At 35.0% G+C, this 24,712-nt stretch overlaps 2 protein-coding genes across 2 annotated transcripts; one reads left to right on the forward strand and one right to left on the reverse strand.

Annotated features, from left to right (window-relative positions):
- Positions 1-790: 790 nt before the first annotated feature.
- Positions 791-13,700, reverse strand: LOC149409143 (ragulator complex protein LAMTOR1-like). Its single transcript, XM_089650120.1, has 4 exons — positions 13,529-13,700; positions 8,237-8,382; positions 4,958-5,180; positions 791-1,307 (listed from the first exon to the last, which is right to left on the reverse strand). The coding sequence occupies exons 1-4, from the start codon at positions 13,571-13,573 to the stop codon at positions 1,215-1,217; spliced, it is 507 nt and encodes a 168-aa protein (XP_089506246.1). The 5' UTR covers positions 13,574-13,700; the 3' UTR covers positions 791-1,214.
- An 892-nt stretch (positions 13,701-14,592) lies between these two features.
- On the forward strand, positions 14,593-19,888 carry LOC149409144 (endoplasmic reticulum-Golgi intermediate compartment protein 2-like). The gene has a single exon (XM_089650119.1). It carries the CDS (start codon positions 14,698-14,700, stop codon positions 15,886-15,888), a length of 1,191 nt encoding a protein of 396 aa, XP_089506245.1. The 5' UTR covers positions 14,593-14,697; the 3' UTR covers positions 15,889-19,888.
- The last annotated feature ends 4,824 nt before the right edge of the window (positions 19,889-24,712 follow it).

Consider the following 24,712-nt stretch of genomic DNA (forward strand, 5'->3'; position numbering starts at 1 on the left):
TTCATTTCACGATTCATACAACGAACTTCGCTTCACACAACGAAGTCGCCCGATCTTCTACGATCACTGCCGATTAATTGCATCCTCCCGCGCAGGCAGTCGTTAGACTCGTTAGTCACTGCGTAGTACGCTTAACTTACGCACGTATCGCAGCAATCGTTCTTCATTACGAATTAAATCGCACACGTATCACGGCAGTCGTCCTTTTAAGATAAACTCAACATTTTTTTTATATGATGGGTTCTAAAAAAAGCAGGAAGGTGATTTCTCTTGAAATGAAACAGGAAATAATTAGAAGGAGTGAATGTGGGGTAAAACAGTGTGACCTCGTCAAAGAGTTTGGCCTCAACAAGACCACCATTTTCACCATTTTGAAAAACAAGGATGCAATAAAAGTAGCCAAAGGAGTATCAAAACTATTTAATGAAAAACATAGATCTTCAATCCACGAGGAAATGGAGAGGCTATTAGCGATTTGGATTAAGGACAGGTTTTTCACTGCACCATCGGCGGAAAATGGATGAAGATGTGCAAGATTCGATTATTTCTTAAAATTAAAAAATGTGTGTTTTTTTCATTATGTTTTTAGATGTATCTAAATAAAAATAATAACAAAAAATTTATCTTTTTTTTATGTCATCTTACCATATTTTATGCTACACAACGAATTATTTTTTTTAACATGTATTGTTATGGGAAAACGCGTTTCACATAACGAACTTTTCGCATAACGAACTTGCTCCTGGAACGAATTAAGTTCGTTGTGTGAGGCACCACTGTATTTAAAAAAAAAATACATTAACATTTATAATCTAGGAACATTTGTCAAAGTATTCCTAAATCAAGCTAATATTTATGGAAGTTTGAAACAAAGCAAACTTTAAATATCATTTTTGTTAGGGTAACGGCGATTGGGAAATAAAACAATATTTTTGTAATCGGGACACGAAACAGAAAAAAAATCACTATATTACAAAAATAATGTAGTATTAATCATAATAATCCATATTTAAATGACTGTTGTTTATTATTTTTTGATAATTATTATACATATTATATTATATTTAAAAAAAACTTGAATGCACCATTTATAATATTTGTCCATTAAAAAACAAATGAAGCCGTGTTTCAGGCGGCATTATACTTATTCCATAACTAGCCCCGCGTAGTAATGCGTCTACATCTTGTCAATGGACAGAAGGACGCTGGTTTGTCTATGGAATTCTGAACGGCACCACAAGATCTTCACGATGTTCCACACGGAGGTCTGACATTGCCGACGCTGCCTTTTTGACAACATTTGAAATCTAAAAATAAAAATTAGTGTCATTAAGATAAATCACAGATAACGAAAATACAAACATAACAAATTATATTAATTTGCCAAAGTTCAAAACAAAACTGTTTATTTAACCTTCCCGCACTGGAGGGCGATAAGTATCTACCACTCTGGAACGCTCCGCAAATATACTACGTATACTCTATCGTTTCTAAAGGGACCCTTGGAAAAAAAATATAATTGCGGGAAAACTAAAAATATGTTTAATATACTTATTTCTCGTGTATCAAACTGAAGGTGTTTATTAAAAAATATTTATATTCGAAATATGTTAATTGTAATTTATAATTTTTGTAATTTGTTAAGTAATTTGACGACAACTTGACAATTGACAGGAGCCGCCGCCACCGGCAGAAGCGACTAAATCGTTATCTCTCTCTTTCAAATGTTTCGCTCCCTGTTTACAGTACCGTTTAAATATACGGTTACGTAATATGGTTTCAAAATGTATGTTCATGTTTTAAAAATGATCGATCGAGTAAAATATGTACAAAAAACTGCATGATTTAAATGATGAATGCGGTAAAACGATTCTTACAGGAACGTTCGATGAGGTCTATTTTCAAAAATTTTGCATGACGTAAATTCGGGACTGGAAGAAATAAATGATAAATGCGGAAAACGATCATTCGAGGAAGGATTGATTGAGATTTCACTGTATACAGCACTCCCTCAGTAATCCGTCGCTCGATTATTCGACAACTAGTATAATCCACCATTATTTTTCAGACTAATGTTATTTAATTTGTATTTTTGTCGTTTTTAGTGTTTATTAGAGTTTTTTTTAATTTACATTTTTCAGCCAGATTTCTATTCTTAATTTTGGTATTCGTTTGGTTGCCAAATAACTGTAGTTTCTTTTTTTTTAATGATAAACTAGTGTTTATTTGACAAGTCTAAATATTTCACCAACAAATGTAGATATAATATGTCTCGACGCCATCTAGTGGGAAATTTAGCACTAACAAAGCCTTTCCAACAAAAATAAAGTTGGTTGTTTGCAGGTGAAAAAAAATATATAATAAGCAGTAATTGTTTATTGAGGTACTAGTACATATTGAATTATTTGACGGGATGGAAATAAGCCGACATAGCTCAGTGGTTCAGAACACCTGACCGGACATCAGAAGGTGCGGGTTCAATTCCCGTTGGCGGCATTTATTTTATTGACTGATTATTGCTTATAATTAAATGTAGTTTCTTTGTCCGAATGTGGTTTTATAACTTGGAATGTTTTTTTATGTCATTTTGTTTCAATCTAGTGTGATGGGTGGATGAATACGGAATCCTCTACTAGACAATGGTCTAGTAGAGGATTCTGTATTTTTTAATAGTTTCAATAATATATTTAGCATTATATTTGTAGGACAAATGGTTATGTCAAAACTATTGAAAATTTCAATCGAAGGTGTTTTTATGGGTAATATGTCTTTACCATTTATTTTTCAATTGTATTCAGGTGTATGTACATAGATATAGCAAATCCTCATCCTATTCGAAACTGGCATAATGCGTAGTCTGGCGTAAACTGGCGTAATTTATTTTTTTATTTACCACATTTTCAAAGAAATGTATGAGGCTTACTGTATTTGTTTTATTTTAAATGATAAAATAATTGTGAAATAACAAAGATTAATCAAATCTAAATTGTCTCGGGATAGATTTGCATTCACTTGAGATTTGAAGGAAATAGAAATGAATTTGATAAATGAATGCACAAAAGTATTTGTGATAGTTGGATTAAAGGTGATTCTAATGACCCTCAGATGACATGAAAATATAATGTCGCTAATTTTATTAAAAAAAATTTATACGTAACAAATGTACATTGTGAATAATAAAAACTCATTAAAAACAAAGAAAATATATTCTTCTATCGATGTGTACGCAATGACCAAACCCAACATTTTGATTTAAATGCAACAATACCACCATTTACACTAAGATAAATATGTAGAAATTATAATCAATAATAACAATAATAATAGCTAATTATACTCTCACATAACCATTATTAGCGATAGTCGTTATCAGCTCGGTTGTAATATGTGTGTTGGCGACAATCAAGTTTATATTTTTTATAAACATATCGACAATCCCGAAGAACAATGTCAGATGAACATGTTTATAGTTTTGCAGTAGACCTGTTTAAAGTTTGGTTTCTGCCTTTTTACTGTTTTTGATGATATTTTCCTGCAATCAATTAAATAGGGGTTAATGCAAAATATCAAAAAACACTATATTTCTTGATCTCAAAACCAGTAAGAAACGAAACTTCCAACAACTTAACTGCTAAACTACAAATTGTTCTACGTGACCGTCGATATGTTGATTTAATTTTTTAGTTCAATTTATTAAAAGAAATAATTGAAACATTTAGTAGAGAATATGAATACATACAATTATGTATTTATTGTTCATTCGTTTGGTAGATTCCCTATCCTATCTTAACACAATACCATGTTTTTTGCATTGAATGTTCTTAAACCTAAAGATCCCAAATGAAACGAAAAATCCCATATTCATATTCATTTTTTTATAATTGTAATTTTTCATCAGAATTTTAAATAGAACTCTGTTGCATGAATATCTGCAAATTTACATGGAAAATGGGCATATTTTAGATTGAGTTTTAAAGAGAAAAAAATGGTTAATTTTGGCCAAAATGTCAGATAGAAACTTGTGTTCTCAAGGGAACTGAAATAAAATTAACCTTTACAATGCTGACCTTTTTGACGCAACCTACCCCCATCACGAAGCACATTTAGGCACAATGTATTTATTTGTTTATTGCTTCTCACATAATATAAAATGTAACAGTCGTGCTGACTTCAGGACCATGTCATGGTAACGTAAAGGAACGCGAACCAAGCCCGCTCAGGCAGCCTGGCGGGAACCAGCTCTCCAGGGTTGGTTCCCAAATATGTTTTAACATTGTTGCTGAGATTGTAAAACTGAATTGTAACGTGTGCTATTAGAGGTTTTAGAGAGAAAGTGAAATGGCCGTACGCCGTCATCGCGTTCTGTTCGGGGGCATTCACTTCCAGGAATTGTGCCCGACACAACGGCGGTGGTAGCGTTCGACCACTGCCAAAACCAGATAGAAACGGGTCACAAACCCTTTTCAAGTCAGTCTTCATTCGTCGATCACCAGCAACCATCATCAGCTCTACAACTCTCTCTGCTCTGCCCTCTACCTCGCTCCGACTTCTGCCTCTGCTCGCCTTGTCCCCCTTCAGCCCCTTTCCTTATCCTGGACCACGGACTTCCGTACCATGGACCGGACCCAGAAACGTCAACAGAAAAAGCCTCGCAAGCGATCGAACCAGCTATACAGCGGCTACAGAGACTGCACGAAGGAGCGACATCTTCGGGACGCTGTCTGATACAATTAAGTATCAATTTTTGAAATCATAATCAACCTCACTAGGATTAAACCTGTATCGAGGTTAACAATTTACGAATTTGAGGGAAGCAACTTAAAGTAATCACTACAAGCATAAACACAAAATATTACTAAATGTATATGCTTTAACTTCATGGATCACATATGCGGCATTCGCTTATGGGGGTAGCTGCCGGTGAATCTTATATGCGACAGGTTAAAATAATGCTCACCAATTCTTTATCCATAGTCGAAATAGGTTCCTGCTGAAGTATGGTAGATTTATCTGAGTTGTTGATGTCCCTTAGCAGTTTGGGTCGGGGCACGGGGGCCCCTCCAGCGGCCGCCGGGGCACCCGTGGTTCCCCCAAGCCGCGCCTGATAGAGCTTCACGCGCTCATTGTACTCGTGGGCCTCCAGAGCGTGGGAGCCCAATGCGCCTACGTCGATTACATTACTGGAAACACAGACAGATAAATTAATATAAAAATAGTTTTATTTAACCCATCAGGCTTATTTGTTCAGTATCTTCCTTAATGTCATGGTGACAAATATGAACTAAACATTGTTAGAAAGAGTAAACACCACGCTTTATATTCAAATCCAAAAGTTAACTACAGAAGAATTACCATAGAAAATATATACCTCCATGAAACCAAAGGTACCGACCGGAATTTGTAAAAAAATTATGATAATCGAGACTGAATGTGATATTACAATGTGAGTTGAATGTGTACTGTCAGATTCATGTAATGACAAATCACAGAAAGGGGGACGACGCCGCCTCTCGCGCTCTGCACAATTTTGTTTGTTCTGCTTTTCCTGATTGGCTGGTCTATCAATTCGAATATCAATGATTTTTACTATCAAAACACAATATATTTCAAATCTCGTTGTTTCAATTGTACGTGAGTATCGCGGTGAAATTTCAATAAATAAATATTTACATCACTCCCATGAGACATATTCAAACATTATTCCATGAGATTATTCTAATCTGGACTAGTTTTATAACCCTCATTATTATGCACATAAATACCATTCCACTGGAAATAGAATCATTTGGTTATCAGAACACAGACAATTTACTGCGCCACCATCTGGGAACAGAAGCTTGACACTGCAATAATCACAATCTGCCGTTGAATGTGAAAATTCTTGAAATTATATATTTTACTCCCAGAATCGTTTTAAGTGACAACTCGTATTAACTTAGTACCTATTTTACTCACTTGTAAATAATATGGGATGAGGCCAAATTTTTGTCAGAAATAATTAGATAATCATCATTTTATATCAACTACTAGCCGTAGAACACAGCGTTGTCCTGTTTATTCTGCTTAACCACTTAATGCTAGGGTTTTTTTATAAAACGTATTTTTAAAAAAATCAGGTTAAATAAAACGATGCATACATGAAAATGTGAAAACAATATAGTAAAAACGAAATAAGCAGCTCAAAAACACGACCGATCTCTGAGGCAAACTGGAGGCAAATTCAAACTGCGTTAAATACATCGCTAACTTTTGACGAGCCTTACTCGTGTTAGCTAAAAATAGAATGCTGCGAGTCGAAACCGGCGAACGTCACTCGGGCTAGCAGAAAATGGAACGCATTTAGCGCGCGAGCGTGAATCGTTCAAAAGCATTAAGCAATTAAAGGGGGACGGGATGGTTTGTCGAAACCACATGTAGACAGTGACCTTCCTCTTGTTTTGAAGGTCAAGTGTGGAAAATTTCATGATCCTCGGAATAAAGCTGTAGATTCTTTATATTGATACAAAATTTACCCTTGTTCATCTATTTGAGATGGTCGATAACACGGTGGGTAAAATATTCGGCCAGTAGCTAAACGGATCGAGTTCAATAGTTACAGCGGGTGCCACCTTACCTTGTTTTCAACACAAGATAAGATTATTTAATAAATCTTACAAATATTTCACTCTTGAATCGCATAAACTTTAGGCATATTTTTCCCGGGCACGAATGCGACAACTACAGTCTTGTATTGTACTATTAGTTCGGATTTTATTATTGCGCTTTATTCATTGCCCGTAAACTCCATTCCACATTATTGGCCCTTCCACAGTGATGGTTTTTCGAAACAGCACAAAAACCTACATTGGACAGTTGAATTGGGGCGAGCGCGGTTCTTCACTCTCGTGTGGACTTTCTTATCAAAGGTAAACTATGGACAAGGCGTCGGCTTATCGTTTCTTTTTTTATTTTTATGTTACTGTATCTTCCAGAATGCGACTATTACATATTGCTCAGTAAAATTTAACCTTCAGGCCAGTTCTCACAGTTCGTATTTTTAAAGATAGTGTAGCTTCCCACATTTGCAGATTCGACCCTACAATAAAACAATTCTTTGGCCTGGTATTTTTATAAAGATATTGTCTTGTTTGTATCATTTATGATTTAAGAATTGGTGACATTTTACTGCAAGCGGCGGCAGCTTTCAAATAGAGCTGTTCGCTTTCTATTTTATGATGACCCTAGTTAAACCATTATGCCTAAAAATATTTGCCAATACCTTTCCCACCCCTGTCCCATAGTAATAAAAACCCCAAATAAAGTTTCATCTCCCTTAAAATAATTCCTTTAAAATATTTGTATTGTTTAAGTCACGTTTGTATCATTAAGAATAGTTAAGTGCATTTTATTTATGTTAAGAATGTTGTTTGCCAACGAGCGGGTGGAACATCTTTATTTTGGTAAAATGTTCTTCAGAATTTAGTTTAAATACAGATACCTCCCAGAAAAAGGACAGTATTAGAGTGTTGCTATAACTGGTAGGTACAGACGTACCTACGCAGGAGCTAGTGTTGATATAACTGGTAGGTACATGCGTACCTAGGCAGTCAGTCGTGAGATAATTACTAGGTTTATGTAAACCTAGGGAAAACTGAAGAATAAAGGAAACTAGACCTTCATTTCTTTCAGTTTAAGTTTTAGCAGAGGAAAATAAGATCCTCTGCAATTATATTGTGAATTAATAAATTTATATGTCAAGAAGAAGAAGTGTTTTCCTGCATTCCATCTGACGGCGTGTTCTCGTACCACGATAGCAGAAACAGTTACATCTCACAAGAGCGCCAGCAGCACAAAAACGGGTCGAAGAAATAACCCACTCTCATGAAGCCAACTGTTGTCCATCGATTTTTGTGTACTGAGTGCACCGGTGCACAGATCAATGCTCCTACGAGCAGACTCCATTGAAATACCTGTAGAACAGACTCAGCACGTAAACATTGCATATGTGTATTAGAGACGGACAGAGATAACAATGGACGGACCACCCTCGTTTCCACAGATTCAAATAGGTTATCAGGTATTTTGGGGCTCCAGCCCAGAGAGGTTGCTCCCAAATTCGATTGTTAGATGTATTTGAGATTTGTACAGGGCTAGCAGATGGTCACTCCCAAGACTCCCAGTAGTTTCTTGGAAGCCAGTTTAAGTAATAGAATGCCTTTTTCATGAACGTATTGACTGTACAGCGGTAAAGACTCACGTGGCGGTTTCTTGCAATATTCTACTGAGGGCGGACTGTTCGTCAGGTTTCCGCGGTGGAATAGCCGAGCGTGCGGGCCGCAGCGGGGCCGGCTCGCTTCTCACCGGGTCCTCCAGCAGATGAGTCCGCTCGTTCACACTACCCTCCTGCAAACAAACACACACATACCAATAGTATTATATTTATTCACCTATCCGCTCGAGCGATTATCGCAAACCCAAATTTGATTATGTGATTTTTATGAATCAAAATTAAGAGATGTCATTAAAGTTCGTCTCATCGAATTTTAATAATGTTATGTATTGTGTAGTCTGCATTTTTAGAGGTCATTTTGAATTGTTTTCTAAAAATTAAACGTCTGTTTACATGTTAAAAAAATGATTTTTTAAGGCGATGCCATACGTAGCAATGCAAAATCATGTGTTTTTGGTTTGAAAATTTGGTCGCCTAGAAATGTTTCAGATGCTTTAATTAAATACTGCGAGTAGAATACATCTTGGCCTTTGAAATAATCGAGTATTTTTCACATAAGTCTTTTTATAAGCCCAGAAAAAAATAATGTATAGGCCTATATATATAGGCCTATGAAAACTGCTTTAATGTTCAAAATCTCCTACTTACGAACCCATTTTCGGTTATGATTTTATTGTATAATGTGGCAAATTAAGTTATTTATAAAGTGATCGAACAAAAATTAAATATTTATGCCTGAACATCCACAAAATAAAATAAAAGCCACTTTTTGGCAATGTTTTTTTCTTGCATAAATCAAAACAGGCTGATGGTGTTAAGCGAAAGTTTAAACCTTATCGCCATCTACGTAAGGGTTGTTATTGATAGCGGCTCAATTTAAAATTTTACACGACGTAGTGCATCGCCTTAATGGCTGTAAACATTTCCAGTAGACCATAGACAACACAGAAATGGTAACATTCAAAATTGCCCCAAATAAGTACAAGTTAGGGCAATTTCGGTAAATAGCATACAGAATTTGTGCATTATAAACAGTGATTTATAAGTGGATTTATTGGCTTTAAATCACAATAAACAGTTTATATAAGTCCGTAATAAAATTCGGTAGTATAATTTTACGAATGAGCAATGAGCAATGAGAATCTATTGTTCAGTGGCTTACTTAAAAAGTAGCATATTATGCAAGTAATTTTTTAGTATCGGTAAGTTATCGATGTATTATATACTGATATACGGTGTCGAGCGGTCCAAAGCATCGGGTTCCCAACCGGAATGAGAGACGAGAGTCGCGGGTTCAATATTCTGCTAGCTAAGTCCTGCACAACTATCATATTTCGCTTATAATGATGGAACATAATAGCAGAAATTAAAATACTATGTATCAGGTTATTTGTAACCCGGGAACATTTGTCTTTCTTTTTAAAAAAAATGACAAATATGTTACCTGCTTCAGAATAGACTTTGTCTAGTGAGGCGAGTCAACTAAATCTGAACTGAAAACTGTATTATTTGTGAATGCTTCCTTCACATTAGAGTGACAAAGTTACACAATAGCTTCAAGCAAATTCCTACTGAATAAAGAGCATTCAAATAGTACAGCAGTTTTTCTTTTTCCATGCTTTTTTTTACTACTTATTACATATTTATTAAAGCGGAGACGGTTTACGGATGGCTTCCGTAAGCACCCAGGCCATGGGGTCATCCTTTTAAAGCCGCGTACAGATATTAGCGACACAACATGCAATGCAACGAAAGGTTGAAACAAATTACCACAGTGTATACGTCGCTGTGCGCACAAACTGCCCACCGAATGTGGATGAACACTGTAGTACCTGTATGCTGCTTCACAGTAACCCATTTTCATGCTTTAGATTTGTTTGTTTTATGTAACTCTAAAGATATCTAATTACGAATATTATTTATATACTATTTGTCACAAAAATCGCACCAATTGCAAAATCTTACGAGACAATAAAAATATCGTCTCTTTCGGATGTGCAGCGTCATCACTCTGATCTACGCCTCTGGATGAAGCTTCCTGTCTCTTGAAACCGTTGGAAAACCAGTTGAACGGCTAAACGGCCTGAGTTTAGTTGCTAAGCAAAATAAAACTGTCGCATCCCTCATTGCAGTAGTGCCACCACTTGAGCAGTTTTGTCAGCAGTGCTGCCCATTTTAAGGGGCTGTTTTCTAGCGCTAATTATTCACACATGTCCTCTTCAACATTCGGATAGTGATTGACCTACATTTGACCGACTTAAGCTGTTCATTTTATAGCCCAGGTAGATGGCACAAGTGGTGCCATCTGTAAAGAGTATATGCGCAATATTTTTTTAACGTCCCGTATTCAGAAAACTTGTGAAATGAAATGAAATTATTGTCCGATAAAAGATCGTTAAATTTAATTTTAATTGATATCAATGTTGTTTGGGTTAGATCTATTGGCTCAGGGAAATTTACGGTTGTTTATCTGTAGTGTAAAATTTAAAATGTGTTATTAGTAAGACCCTAGGATTTCCCTTGTGTTATGGTCGTTGTGCACTTAAAACTAACTAACCATAACGCCGTCTTACTGCAGGGGTAGGCAGAGAGGATGGATCGCCTAACAACTTTGTCTTGCCACACACTCCTTATTCATGCCATTCACATTCATATATACTCTTCTATTATTCTGACTCTTGAAATGGTCAGATTCAAGTATTTAATTCGCTTGATAGTGCCATGTCTTCCTCGTGCGTCCTCAACTTCTTCTATCATTCATATCTGCTGTAAATTATGTTCCCACCTTTCCATATCTTCTAAATCCGGTTCAAAGATTGTCTTCCAACATATTCAATCCAATATCCAAGTGGAAACCAGACTTTAGCAACAGAGTTCGATAAGATTGTCTTCCAATATATTCAAGTGGAAACCAGACTTTAGCCACAGAGTTCGATAAGATTGTCTTCCAACATATTCAACTGGACACCAGACTTTAGCCACTGAGTTCGATAAGATTGTCTTCCAACATATTCAATCCAATATCCAAGTGGAAACCGGACTTTAGCCACAGAGTTCGATAAGATTGTCTTCCAACATATTCAACTGGAAACCAGACTTTAGCCACTGAGTTCGATAAGATTGTCTTCCAACATATTTAATCCAATATCCAAGTGGAAACCAGACTTTAGCCACAGAGTTCGATAAGATTGTCTTCCAACATATTCAATCCAATATCCAAGTGGAAACCAGACTTAAGCCACAGAGTTCGATAAGATTGTCTTCCAACATATTCAACTGGAAACCAGACTTTAGCCACTGAGTTCGATAAGATTGTCTTCCAACATATTCAATCCAATATCCAAGTGGAAACCAGACTTAAGCCACAGAGTTCGATAAGATTGTCTTCCAACATATTCAAGTGGAAACTAGACTTTAGCCACTGAGTTCGATAAGATTGTCGTCAAAGGTTACGAATTCCGCTTCGCGGTAAATATGGAATGTTTACTTTGAATTAATACTTGAATTTAGTTATATTATTACTAAAAGTTACTATAAATGTTGGGGAACCTTTAATAACGCCTGCTCGCGTCCCCTTTAGAGTTATATCCCAGTTTTCAAGTAGTTTGTGGGCTACGCTAGGTTTGTATAGACTGGTTTGTGACTTAATTCTAATACGATATTATGAATATAATCCAACTCTTGATATGAACATAGTCGCCGTCGGCTGCAACTATAACGGCGCCGCATACTAATTGACATATCGCGTAAGTGACTTAATAAACGAAATTAAAATTAAAAGTGCGTACTTTTCCGTCTCCCCTGACATAATAAATCATGTTTTGAATTAATAAAGCTAAATCCATTTCTTTGAAAGTGAAATATTGCGTATTTAGAGTGAAGCCGAATAAGAGAAAAATAATAGATTGTCTTCCAACATATTCAAGTGGAAACCAGACTTTAGCCACAGAGTTCCATAAAATTTCTATAATATTTTACCATATTTATGCAGCCAACTTCTGATTTTTGCAAGCAATATTTTTCTTTAAATTCTATGCTATATATTAAATGCACACAGCTATTGTAGACTACTATTAAAATAGAACATATGATTTAAAATTCAGACATAATATTATAATAAGATGAAAAATTATGTTTGTATTGCATTGCAATTTAGTGCTCCAGACAAAGAAAATTATGTTATTTGTACCAGGCTCAGTACAATAATAATTACTGTAGGTAGTTCAAGAACTCGATGACTCATAAGTCAATTCAATAAAAACTGGTTTTCAAATAAATTATGACTTATCAGCAACAAAGGGTAATTATTTCAGTAAACACCGAACTTCTAGGCACGGATGATGGAAATTACACTTTGCTTTAAGAATTACTACAAGAAACAACTAGTTACATGCACAAAATAAGTTCTTGGGTTGGGTTAATTAAGTAATTTATGCGTATTTAGATTGAAACAAGTGTCATTCCATACAAAAGAAAGTCCACAGTGGTGGCAAACGGATCATTTTATAAGGAGAATTTTGAACTCTGATTGAATAAAAATATAATTGTAATGCATTTTTTACCATCTATCCCAACGTAAATCGTTGTTCCTTGTAGAAATTAAGTTGAAATGAAGTGTAATTTCCATAATATGTGCCTATTAAAAGTGCGGCGGTTAGTGAAATATTTATCATAAAAAGAATAATTATTTGTTTTGTAGTGCGAAAATAAAATCAATGGGCACGTTACCGTTTCGAATTCCGCCATTTGGCAATTTGATTCAAATAATATAGCAGCCCAATTAAAAAAGTGATATTTTTTATAAGGAATTTTAAGGGCAATAGATTAGGAGGGCTTTGGACCCAGTGCCATTTTGAGGCAGAGTTTATCATAATGAATATAACTAGTTCACGTTGTTATTTTATTTTATATTTATTTAGTTCCTAAAAAATAAAATAACTTTACAGTCAGTCGGCATTACAAAAAACAAACTTTATTAGTATACTCAACTGTACAGAGTATAAACGAATAGTAGTAGCGCTGAGGTCAATAATAATAATCGCATTATATCACCCATTTATTGCACAGAAAATGTTTATTATTAGATCGTTAAATTTGATGACCAAAATAACAATACGCCATCTGAAGGTGTTTAGTATACACAATAAATGCAACGCAAATATGCAGTCGTGTAAATAACAACTTGTTAACTGAATAGAATTTGATAAAGCGCAAAAAATATGTAAAAACATGTGCCGGGGTGAAAGATTTCATTACAAAAACCTGATAAAGTAAACAAATTTATGCCTTCATGTTCACAATAGAAAATAATATACATACCTGTGCGTTCGCCTCTTCTTTACAGAGACTGTAGCAACATCCCATTTTGATAAAATATATTTTGAATATATGTCATGGGATTGATAAATGGTCACTAATAGTATTTGCACTATTTCATTCCTAGGTGATCCTAACCAAATGGACAAATCGGCAAGCGAATGACATTAGTCAGCAGCTGACGGCCATTACAATAACAAAGTCGTCGAAAAAATATTATTATGGCGACATTTTCTTCAGTAGGAACTGTTCTTGAAAAATGTTTTGGGTGGGTAAAATATAATGCAAAAGGTTTTTTTCAAATAAATATATCCAGAAATACAGTATGCTTTCTCAAATCCCAAAATGATAGCAAATTATAAAACCTTTTATTATTTATCATTATCTTTTTTGACTCGGATAACCTGCACTTTAAAATACCATAATATAATATCTCTTCTTCCTATAAGTAAGAGCTTAATAAAACGTTTAGACCATCACGCAAAATGTGATTGCAATTAAATGTAATACAATTGGTTTTTATAAAATTTCTGTATTTTTAAAACAAATAGTTTTATTTTTAAGTATTTTAATAATAATATTTGAATAACTTTTTGAATTTACAGTAAAAAATTTTCTATTTTACTGTTCAACAGCAAATAAATTGACGGTCCCGAAGTACAATGTCTGATGTGCAACTATATAGTTTTTCAGTAGAGCGGCTTAAAGTTTCCTTTCTGCATTCTTACTGTTTTTGAGATCAATAAATATAGTGTTGTTTGATATTTTGCATTAACCCCTATGTGACCCCTATTGCAGAAAAATATCACCAAAAACAGTAAAAATGCGGAAAAATAACTTTAAACAGCTCTACTGCAAAACCACAAATTTGCACATGTGAAATTTTTCTTGGGGACAGTCGAAACATTTACATGAGAAAATAAACTAAGTATCTAACTTTCGATTAACATGACTCTTATTTCTTTTATCTCATCGGTAAATAATTTAGATTTTGAAAAAACGGTCTCTGAAGTTCTATTTCTCCTATGGCAATAATTTCATTTGGCAACACTTTGGTGACAGTTTATTTTATGACATGACAGCGGCGCAAAATGTCAACGCAATCGTTTTGTGATAAATAAACAATCTTGTGAAAGAAAGCTGAAACAGTGCAATATTTATAATAATTCAGGATGATAAGGTACCGGGGACCTAAGAAAAAAGCCCTGGAGCGAGTCAAAGAACTCGATGTCTTCGATAAAGTGGAGGAAACGTACGTGGAAACTTCGCCAATTGGCGGCACTTTATCAATCATAACTTTCCTGTTAGTTGTATGGCTTATTTACTCTGAGGTTACTTATTACATAGACAGTAATTTAGTATTTAAATTCTCTCCTGACACTGATTTGGACGCTAAACTGACGATAAACATTGACATGACGGTTGCGATGCCGTGTTCTATGATAGGGGCGGATATCTTGGACTCCACATCTCAAAATGTCTACGCTTTCGGTGAACTTCACGAAGAAGATACCTGGTTCGAACTCGGAGAAGAACAGAGGATGTACTTCGACTCAATGAGATATATAAACACATATTTGAGAGAGGAGTACCATGCCATATCAAAGTTCCTATGGAGATCTAGGGAGACTGCGATACAAGGCGCCATGCCGGCCAGAGGAGATAAACTAGACCGTCCCCACGACGCTTGCAGAGTTCACGGATCTCTAACACTAAACAAAGTGTCAGGAAACTTCCACATCACCGCCGGAAAGAGTTTACACCTCGCTGGTAGTCACATTCATTTAAGTATGTTATATGGCAAAGAATCCAGCAATTTCAGTCACAGAATAAACAGATTCAGCTTTGGAGATCCGGCTTCTGGAATCATCCACCCATTGGAAGGGTACGAAATGATCACCGACGACCCCACTCTTTTGTACCAGTATTTCGTGGAGGTCGTTGCAACCGAAGTGGACACAACACTATCTCAGATCAAAACGTATCAATATTCAGTTAAAGAACATGCGAGACCGATCAACCACGCTAAAGGATCACACGGAATGCCGGGAGTTTTCTTCAAATATGACGTGTCTGCGTTAAAACTGAAAGTTTCCCAAGAAAGAGACAATATTATTCAATTCACCATTCGCCTGTTTTCTATAATAGGCGGGATCTATATTATAGCGGGTGCTGTCAACTCGATTCTTCAAATATTAAAGTTAAACTTTATGAAGAGGTTTGCTCCGCAATTGTACGAACTTCCGAGTAAACAGAAGAATGGGTTTCCTCCGACAGAAGCTAAGGAGAAGCTCATCAACACTTTGCTGGCCAACAGCACTTCTCCCTATGTTCCTGTCGACTTGTTAAGAACGAAATCTTGAATGTTATACAGAATTCTCAATAATCTGCCACCCCAAACACCGGGCGAGTGTCCAACAGGTATTTTGTAAAAACAAACCCCGCTATCAATCTATTGTAAAATTTACATGTTTTTATTTAAAGTTAAGGTGAAATGTTTATGCTTGAGAGAAGACTCCTTTTTGTAAACTTATTCAATCCAAAAAGGTGGCAGAAAGAAATAGAAACACATGCGACAGTTGCTAGAATACACCGAAATGTACTAAAACAACAATAACTAACCCTGGTGACTGGTATAATGGTCGGCGAGAGCAAGCAGGACAGCGGTATAGTAACTGAATGTGTAAGATAACTTAACTCGTCGGTGTACAGAGCTAGGTACGCGTCTGACTACTGAATTCGACATGCAAATACATCAAAACATCTGGAAATCTGCAGCATATTGATGCAAATGATGATTCATTGAATTGCAACAGAAATCGTGCGTGAACTACGAAAGATTGAAAACATTGTTTTAATTCTAACGTTTTCATAATGGTTTCGTAACTAATTTCTTTTGCCTTGCCAAGTTTATTTAATATCTTCTGTTGATTTTAAGGAAAGTAATTTTTCTAAAGGTTTTAATCTGATTGAACATGACAAGCTGTGAAAATAACTACATTTGCAAGAGTGTTCCAAGAATCTAGTACATATATATATTATTTTTTTACTGTCCTACCAAACCAAAATCATTGATGTTCAATATTGTTGTCATTCAATTATTTATGTCGGTCTTGACAACTCAATGAGCAGGGCCGGCCCTGTGCATGCGCAATCGGCGTAATCCACTCCGGGCGCCAACTTGCCAAGGAGCCAAGGTGCAACACCTAATGCTACGTATACATACGCGAGCTGAACTAATCATCAACTTATGGGAAAAGAACTAAGCAACCGAAAACGGCGCGAAACGCCGCTTGCAGTTACTTTGTTCCTTTCCCGTAATTCGAGGCTCGGTTCACAAATGTAAACGTACCATTATATAGCACCCTTCAGGTTTTACTAGCGCCTGGCGCCGTTTGGCTCAGTGCTAGCCCTGTCAATGAGACAATGGCTCTTCTAATATTTATTTATTGTTTGGCAATGTACACCTTGTTATCTTCACAGAATGATAAATCGCAGGCTATTTATTATATGTGCATAAATCATTCCATTCAATTCCAATCTCTTTGTCTATGTCATCAGAATTGAAATAATAACCTTGCAGTTTTAATAAAACATGAAAGCCACACATACTTTTATTTCTTTGCGTACTATTGTTTAAAAAATATGCTAAATAATCTTTTGTAATTGTTTTACTAACTAAACAAGCATGCATTACTTTACACACTTAAACATATAAGTTTTTGATTTTCTTTGTGTTTAAAATTTCACACTCTGCTTTTGAAAATAATGCCTTAATTTGTTAATCTTATCGCAACCTACCTATTGCAGTAAAAGAAAACCATTGATACTTGTGAAAAATTTGTTGCATCCTGTAATTGACAACTCAAACTAGTAGAACTCGGATATGGTGGCTTTGCATAATACGAGTGTTTATGAAAAGTAACAATGATGAGAAACTTCAATTAACAGATTAAAAAATCTACCCGTAAAAAACGAAGTTTTTTTACTGTACTACCTCTATTTCATCTGTCTTTTAAAGCCTAAAAAAAAAAATTAAATTTAGTTTGGCTGACGATTGAACCTTCCCTCCCAGGAACTAGAGTCAACAACTTTACCAACCTCGCCAAATGCCGATCGGGTAGGATCTTTCACGTTATATGATTGTTTTTGTGTATTCCATGTCTGTACGCAGGCTCATTATCTTATTACGTGCTATCAAATCCTTTTCTTTTATAAAATGACATCACCTCTATTTTAACAAAAGTTAAATATAGCCTAAATCATCACTAGAGTTATGGATTGTTAAGTTTTCTCTTTCAATCGGGGTATCTTTAAGACCCGGCAAGAGAATCCTTCTAAACTCATCCTCGTGTATTCTGGGAGAAATTATTGAGGAAATGAATCTCAAAAAAAAATTACCCAAAAAAATATTTTATTTAAATCATGTAGGTGCAATCAAAACCCCATAATATTAACAATACCTCCAACTTCTGACATTTCCCATACATTCTGATGACAACATACTACATTAGTGCCTCCTAGTGGCGTGAGTTGTGCACCTTGGTTTTTTTGTTCATTCATTTGAATGGATTTTATGTGTTTGTAATAAATTCTTTATTTTATGTTAATTAATTAGAGAAATCGAAAAAAAAAAATTAGGTAACATAAAAAATATTAAAGCAGCTATTAACTCTTTCGTTGATGGCTTAGAATTGTAATAAAATACTTGCATAATGTAAGATTTTTTGTTTAAATTTCCTATTTGTAGACTTCACTTGTATGTAATCAAGAATATTTTATTTGCTAAGATTTAACGAACGCGTATTGTATTGTAACAAGAACAAAATAAATTCAATTTGCCGCCATTGAAAAGAATATCAAAGTTAGTATGCTATACTTGGACCTCTAGCGACTAAAGTTGTTGATATTGCCACTATTTCACTGAAGTTGGACGTATTATTAATAATATAGCATATTTGGTACAATCAATCCAAAATGTTATAAGGTCATTCGTTGTACGTACGCCTAAATATATATTTTTTTTACTTATTCGGGCGATTCTTGTAAATTAGTGTACTGAACGAAACGGCCACTAAAATAATGTAAAAATAAGTTTTTTTTGTACTATATTTTATATACTATTTTATAAATGTACTGAAACATTCCTGTTTCTTTTAAATCAACATTTTTAAAATAATTTTATGCTTGCATTTCAAAAACTAGTACATTTTCTAATAGTTATATTTTGTGAAATGTTCATTTGTCGTATAGAACATCATAGATGTTCAAAAATAATGTTTTACCATAGACATCCAAACTAATAGAGGAGCCAATCGGCGAAAGGGGAACAAACCGAGTTGCGAGGAGCGCGGAGGCGGTATGATCGTCACGCTGTCGGTGATTTTTCAATAATGCATGGTCTAGTTATTTCAATATGCGCTCTTCGGCGGTCAATGTATGACTGATGTTATGGTTTTTTCAAAGCTTTTTCGAACCCTCCTGGTGCCAAATATATGTTCATGAGGTTTGCTTCTATCGCGTCAAAATGATACCCAGATTTTATGTCAGGACGAGTCTATTAATTTGAATGTCTATGTGTTTTAAAAATCAATGAATTTATTTGAGAGACAAAAGGTTACTCTTGTCGATCTTTTTGTTTCATCATGTTTCTTATGTCATTGTCTCTTATACGGTACTTTAAAGTTTGCTGCGACAGATCAGCACTGTGAGACTTTAGCAGACAAGGGTGTATTTCACCACCTCTCAATAACTGCGAATTAGCACTATTCGTCGAATTGTTTACCTCATCTATTTCACCACCGCTGAGTAATGCTACCCTTCAAATAAATGCCTGTTTTATGAATAAAGTTACTTTGCGAGTATGTACTCAGTAGAGGTGGTGAAATACCCCCAAGTATGGTGATAATTGGAGGATCGCTGAGACAGAGGGTAGATCCACCTCGAATCCTTCCAAATGTAAAAGACAAACATGACCTTATTTTGATTATAGTTTAATGTGTGTTTTATTATGAAATTGTTTGTGTTACCATTATTTTATTGTTTATCAACAAAGTGAGTTTCGTGTTTTGTAAAATTTTATACACATGACACAATAATTTAAACATCAAAACAAATCAAATAGAGAGATATTATGCATGTTTTTTCAATTTTTTGCCATTTCATGTTGTGAATTACAAAAACCTATGAAAAATAAAATTATCGAAGCAAATGTGTTAAATTTTATTCACATTTAAAACAATATATTTTTTTTGATTTTAGTAGAAGTAACAGATTTTTAAAATATCAATGCATTTAACTGCATTGTTCTGTGTAATACAGATAATCTTTTTTTACTTAATATCCCTTATTTGATTATAAACATGTGCCTTTGTAAATTGTTATTTTTTAATAAACATTAAAGCAGGAGAAGTATTTTATATTTAGTTTGTTATGTTCCATATTAATCTCGAGCGACGGTCCCCGATGTGGGTTCTATGAAAACCTAGGGTTACACAACTGTTTCCAGATACCGCAAATTGTCGAATTTTGCATGAAAAACTAGAGGTATATTCGATGTAAAGATAGTCGATATTCGAACTGCAGAGTTCCACGGAGGACGCCAGGATTCCGCAATGATTTCAATACTTCTTACAGGACACTGCCATCTCAGGAGACACATGCAGATATTGGGAGTGGAAAACACCAATAGATGCAGGAAATGTGAAGAGGATGAAGAGACTCCAATTCACCTATGGTGCCAATGTCCTGCCCTGGTGGGAACTAGGCTCAGATACCTGGGGAGACATGCAGTAGAACCAGAAGACATAGCCACATACCCAATGACAACCCTGGTGAACTTTATTAAAGGGAGTGGGTTGTTGTTAAAGGATTGAGGTAAAAAGGGAGATAGCACAATGGGCCTATGGCCTAAGTGCTCACGGGAACTACGTGTAAACCGTCTCAGCTTTAAAAAAAAAAATACACGGTCTCGTCCGGAAGAAAATCTTCTTTGTTTATTTATTACACAATATATGGGCTTTTACATCATAAATTTATGATGATACAGAAAACATGAAGTAAATGTTTAGTAACAGTGGTTAGTCTGATAAAGCTTCATCTGCTACACGATTTTTCCCAGCATGCCTTCCATTGATATACTCGGCGTAACTCTAAGCGTCCATCTCAGGCACATGTGCTCCAGTCAGAGTCAAGATAGCCTCTCAGAAGCTGGGTATACTGTACAGGGCCCGCAGATACTTTAGGTAGTATTCAACTGATGATCCTATACAAATCGAATCTATACCCCATTGTTGAATTTTGCAGCCACCTCTGATTTGGAGCTCTAAAATACTTGAAAAACCCTTGATCCTGCAGAAACAGGTGGCCCATTTAATATATTCCTTCAACATATCAAATATTATATCTCTGAAATAGGCCACTGATATAAAAAAAATGAAGAACATTTTAAGGATTCGAACAAACTAGGTAGCCAACATGATCTTCAAATTTTTATTAAAATATAGGCAGTCAAAGATCGCTGGCTGTGGGCAGCCAGTACGACTAGCTAAAATATATCTGGTTGCATCAGTCCTAACGCTCTAGGTAGCCAGGCCAGCCGAGATGGTGATTTTAATTTTTTTTATAGTGTGTATTGCAGATTTATATATGTAATCCTATTACAATACACATGACATAATTTAGGTAGCTTCAAATTTTAAAAAATAATACATTTTTTAGAGTCCTTGCCTGAAATGACTCTTGAAACCTTCAAGGCCAATGCTGAAAATGTCTGGGCCAGAACGTCCGTTGCAAGTTGAGAGCAGTTAAAGAGCATTGTGCTGTCTGAAGGCAACCAGTGAATATATGATATATTATGCAACTAATGAATAAATAACGTGTCGTAGAAACAACCCATTCTCATCTGACAGATTTGAACCATTGTCAAATGTTGGGCACGAGCTTGGCGTGTTTCTTGACTGTGCAACGGTGCCGAAAGGATCAATGTCACTAGTTCCCGGAACATCTTCCACTGAAATACTGGTAGAATAAAGACAGCATTTCCACCTGACCTCTAAAGATTGAAAAAATGAAACACTGTTGAAAAACGTCTCTGAATTTATTGAAATCAGTGAAAAAGGGCCCAATAAAGTGATTGATTGCTTCAAATCTTCCCACGTTGAAAAGGTTATTGTTTTATGCAGTCAGATAAGAGTTAATTCTCTCCTGTGACCTATTTAATATCTTTACGTAGTACAATCTGCCAAGGATGGCGTGATTGGTAACTTCCAATAAGGAAGTTGAGTCCATTTTTTTTATTTTTTTTTATCAATTTTCGCATTCAAACTTAAATACGAGTATTTTTTTTTTTTTTAAAGTTTGTTTTCATAGTTAAATTAATTCTCAAAGTTTGAATTTTATTAAGCCCGCCAAAACGAGCGGAATCCGAGCGGTAAGAGGCGGGGTGTGGGTGTGACGTCATTCAAACTGTAAGAACCACGTCGCTTAAGCATTTTGTATGGAAAAAAAATTAATTCTTCAATAAGGAATTCCAGTAATTTTTTTACCAATGTTAACCGTCTATTAGAATTGATTTTATTAAAAAAAAAGAAAATTGATTAAGATTTCATAGTTCATAGCGCGAATTCAGGACCACCGCGCAGAAAAGTAAAGACCAAAAGTAAAATAACGGTTTACAGCCCAGACTTTTCTGGGCGGCCGGCGGCCTGAAGTGTATCACATGTTATGTGACATGTATAATAATAAAAACTTCTAAGTTATGCAATAAACAACATATTATTATTAAGCACTATACGAATATGTATCTTTAGAAATCCATTTCATATAATAATAACAACAAATACGTACATATATTTGACAAACCCAAATAAACGTTTGGCCTATACACCTCTCTCATCTAAACCGAACATCTCTCATGTAATAGAAAGAGATGCACCATAGGTGATCCGTTGTACGTACAAGTCACGACACATGTGACGTCAAAATTCTTTCGACCAATCGTGGAGCGTATACAGTCTATTGCTATTGAATGCTTTTTCAAGAACGTTTAACTAATTCTAAGAATAATAATATAGAAATATATTTATATTTTTAGAATCGATATTTTTTGATCTACATGAACATATTTTTTATAAGTCAAAATATTTTTCACTCAACTTCCTTATTGTTGAATTGATAGGTATTTTCCAATTATGTCCTAAATCCTATACATATCTAAATTTCGCTAACAAACAATTAGTTAATGTTAATTAACAGTTAATCTCAAGTGACCTACCAGGTAAGTATTGGAATGTATATTATCTCCATAAATAGTTAGTAATAACATAGATCACTGTAGAAATGTATTATAAATTTGTACAGCGGCCTTGAGGTGATTTTGGACAAAAACGGCGCTGTACAAGTCATCCAAATATTATTATTATTATTATAGAATATGTTATAAAGAAGTGGTCAAGCACCGCATAAGTTTTGTTTTATAATAAATATATTTAAATCGCTAGATGATTCAGATAAAGACCGCACCACACCTTAACGGTGTCATCACTATGAACCGTAGAGTCGTAAATAAACCATGCGTAGAGTGCCTGAAGAAATATAAAATATGAGTATTTTTAAGGCAGTGAGCATGTAATCTTCTCCACTCTAAAGGTCGATTTACTCTTTGAGTAGTTGCAAGTGATTAGTGCTAACTTAACTGTATACATACTAATATTTGGTTACACCTCCACACGTTTCAACTTTATGTTCAACTCTACCAGATTGATAATAACCGCTCAACCAAATTGAGTCATCTGTAAGACCCATTAATAATATTTTTTATTTAAAATTCTTTAAACATTACAAGCGCATGTAAGAAATTCTATTTAAGTTGCAAATATACAAGATTTATCAAATTATTAGGGAAAAAAATTGCTAGCAGAGATGAATATCGGGTCAATGGGGCGACACTCTTTCAAGAATCAATAGGATTTCCCTTTTGAGTATATCTGAAGAAATTTTGTTCAGGATCTATATACTCTTCCCTACCGCGAGAAGCATTGGCAGATTGGTAGGTACCAGCAGGAAGATAGGATAATCTATAATGATGCTGTCTAAAACAGTCATTAGGAATATAGAGACCTAAGCAATTCAAAATAGCTGAATTCTCTATGCAGACATCTAATAAAGTGGGTAGCAGTACACCCCTCTCTTCTGAGCTGCTGGGAGTGGAATTTGAGCATGCCCAGATTAAATTTTAGCACTGTACACTTCACTCGTTCGTTTATACTTTTTGCACTGTGCCCTTGCATTTGCTCCTCAAAGTGTAAATCGGTCATAAGTCTTGTCTCATGATTGTCATGACTCATACCTTCTCATTAGTTAAAATCTTCTTCCCTTAAATTTTATTCTGAGTCATCTGGCGAAAGAAGAAAAAAAATTTCCCAGATAAATATTGGAAAAATCCAAAATTAGAGCAGAAAATACACTAAACAGTAAACTTAATAGTACACAAAATAAAGTTTTCAATATAATGTCCTCTGCGTGTAAAACTGTAAGTCTGTATGTATTTAGATTCTCTTACAAATGCTAAAGTAACCTGCCAGGTAAGTATCATCCTGTATAATGTGCCCTACAGACGACTCAATTAGGTTGAGACGTTGTATCAATCTGGTTGAGTTGAATGTAAAGTTAAAATTTTAACTTGCTTGTGGATATTACAAGCAAGATGTTCTCTGGTAGAAATTCCAGGAACGAAGCTCTTGATCCTTTTGGAGCAGTTCAAATGTATTGAAAAGAATGCATCGAATAAAATCATAAAAAAACTAAATTATTGTTCTTTTAGTAGCATTGTATTAACTTATGATTTTTTTTTGTTCCATGAGTCATTTTTTGCCGACGTTTGTCTTTTTATTTTCGTGTTGATAGTTAACGATGCTGCTAGAGCGATCGCAAAGGCATGCTGCAACTGTTACCCAGAGTAGCAACTGAAGAAATTCAAGTATTATGGTGCTCCAGATCAGAGGTGGCTGCCAAATTCAACAGTGGTTAAAAGTATGTAATGGTGATGTATTCAAAGTATGTAGTGGTATGTACAAACCATCATAAGTATGTGTAAAGATATACCAAAAATTATATTAAATAGGTAACGTGTACCCGGCGTTGCTTAGAGTTTAAATGGTTTGAAGTAAAGTTTTGAGGTTGTGAATT

The sequence above is a fragment of the Hesperophylax consimilis genome, unplaced genomic scaffold (assembly GCF_061612785.1).
Source record: "Hesperophylax consimilis isolate HC1 unplaced genomic scaffold, BYU_Hcon_1.0 scaffold_35, whole genome shotgun sequence".
In the NCBI taxonomy this organism is placed as follows: Eukaryota; Metazoa; Arthropoda; class Insecta; order Trichoptera; family Limnephilidae; genus Hesperophylax; species Hesperophylax consimilis.

Coding starts and splice junctions, on each gene's coding strand:
- LOC149409144 (XM_089650119.1), top strand. CDS start 14,698: ATGATAAGGTACCGGGGACCTAAGAAAAAAGCCCTGGAGCGAGTCAAA.
- LOC149409143 (XM_089650120.1), bottom strand. CDS start 13,573: ATGGGATGTTGCTACAGTCTCTGTAAAGAAGAGGCGAACGCACAG. Junction 5,181..8,236: donor ATATTGCAAGAAACCGCCAC/GTGAGTCTTTAC, acceptor CTGTGTTTCCAG/TAATGTAATCGACGTAGGCG. Junction 1,308..4,957: donor CGACTATGGATAAAGAATTG/GTGAGCATTATT, acceptor TTTTATTTTTAG/ATTTCAAATGTTGTCAAAAA.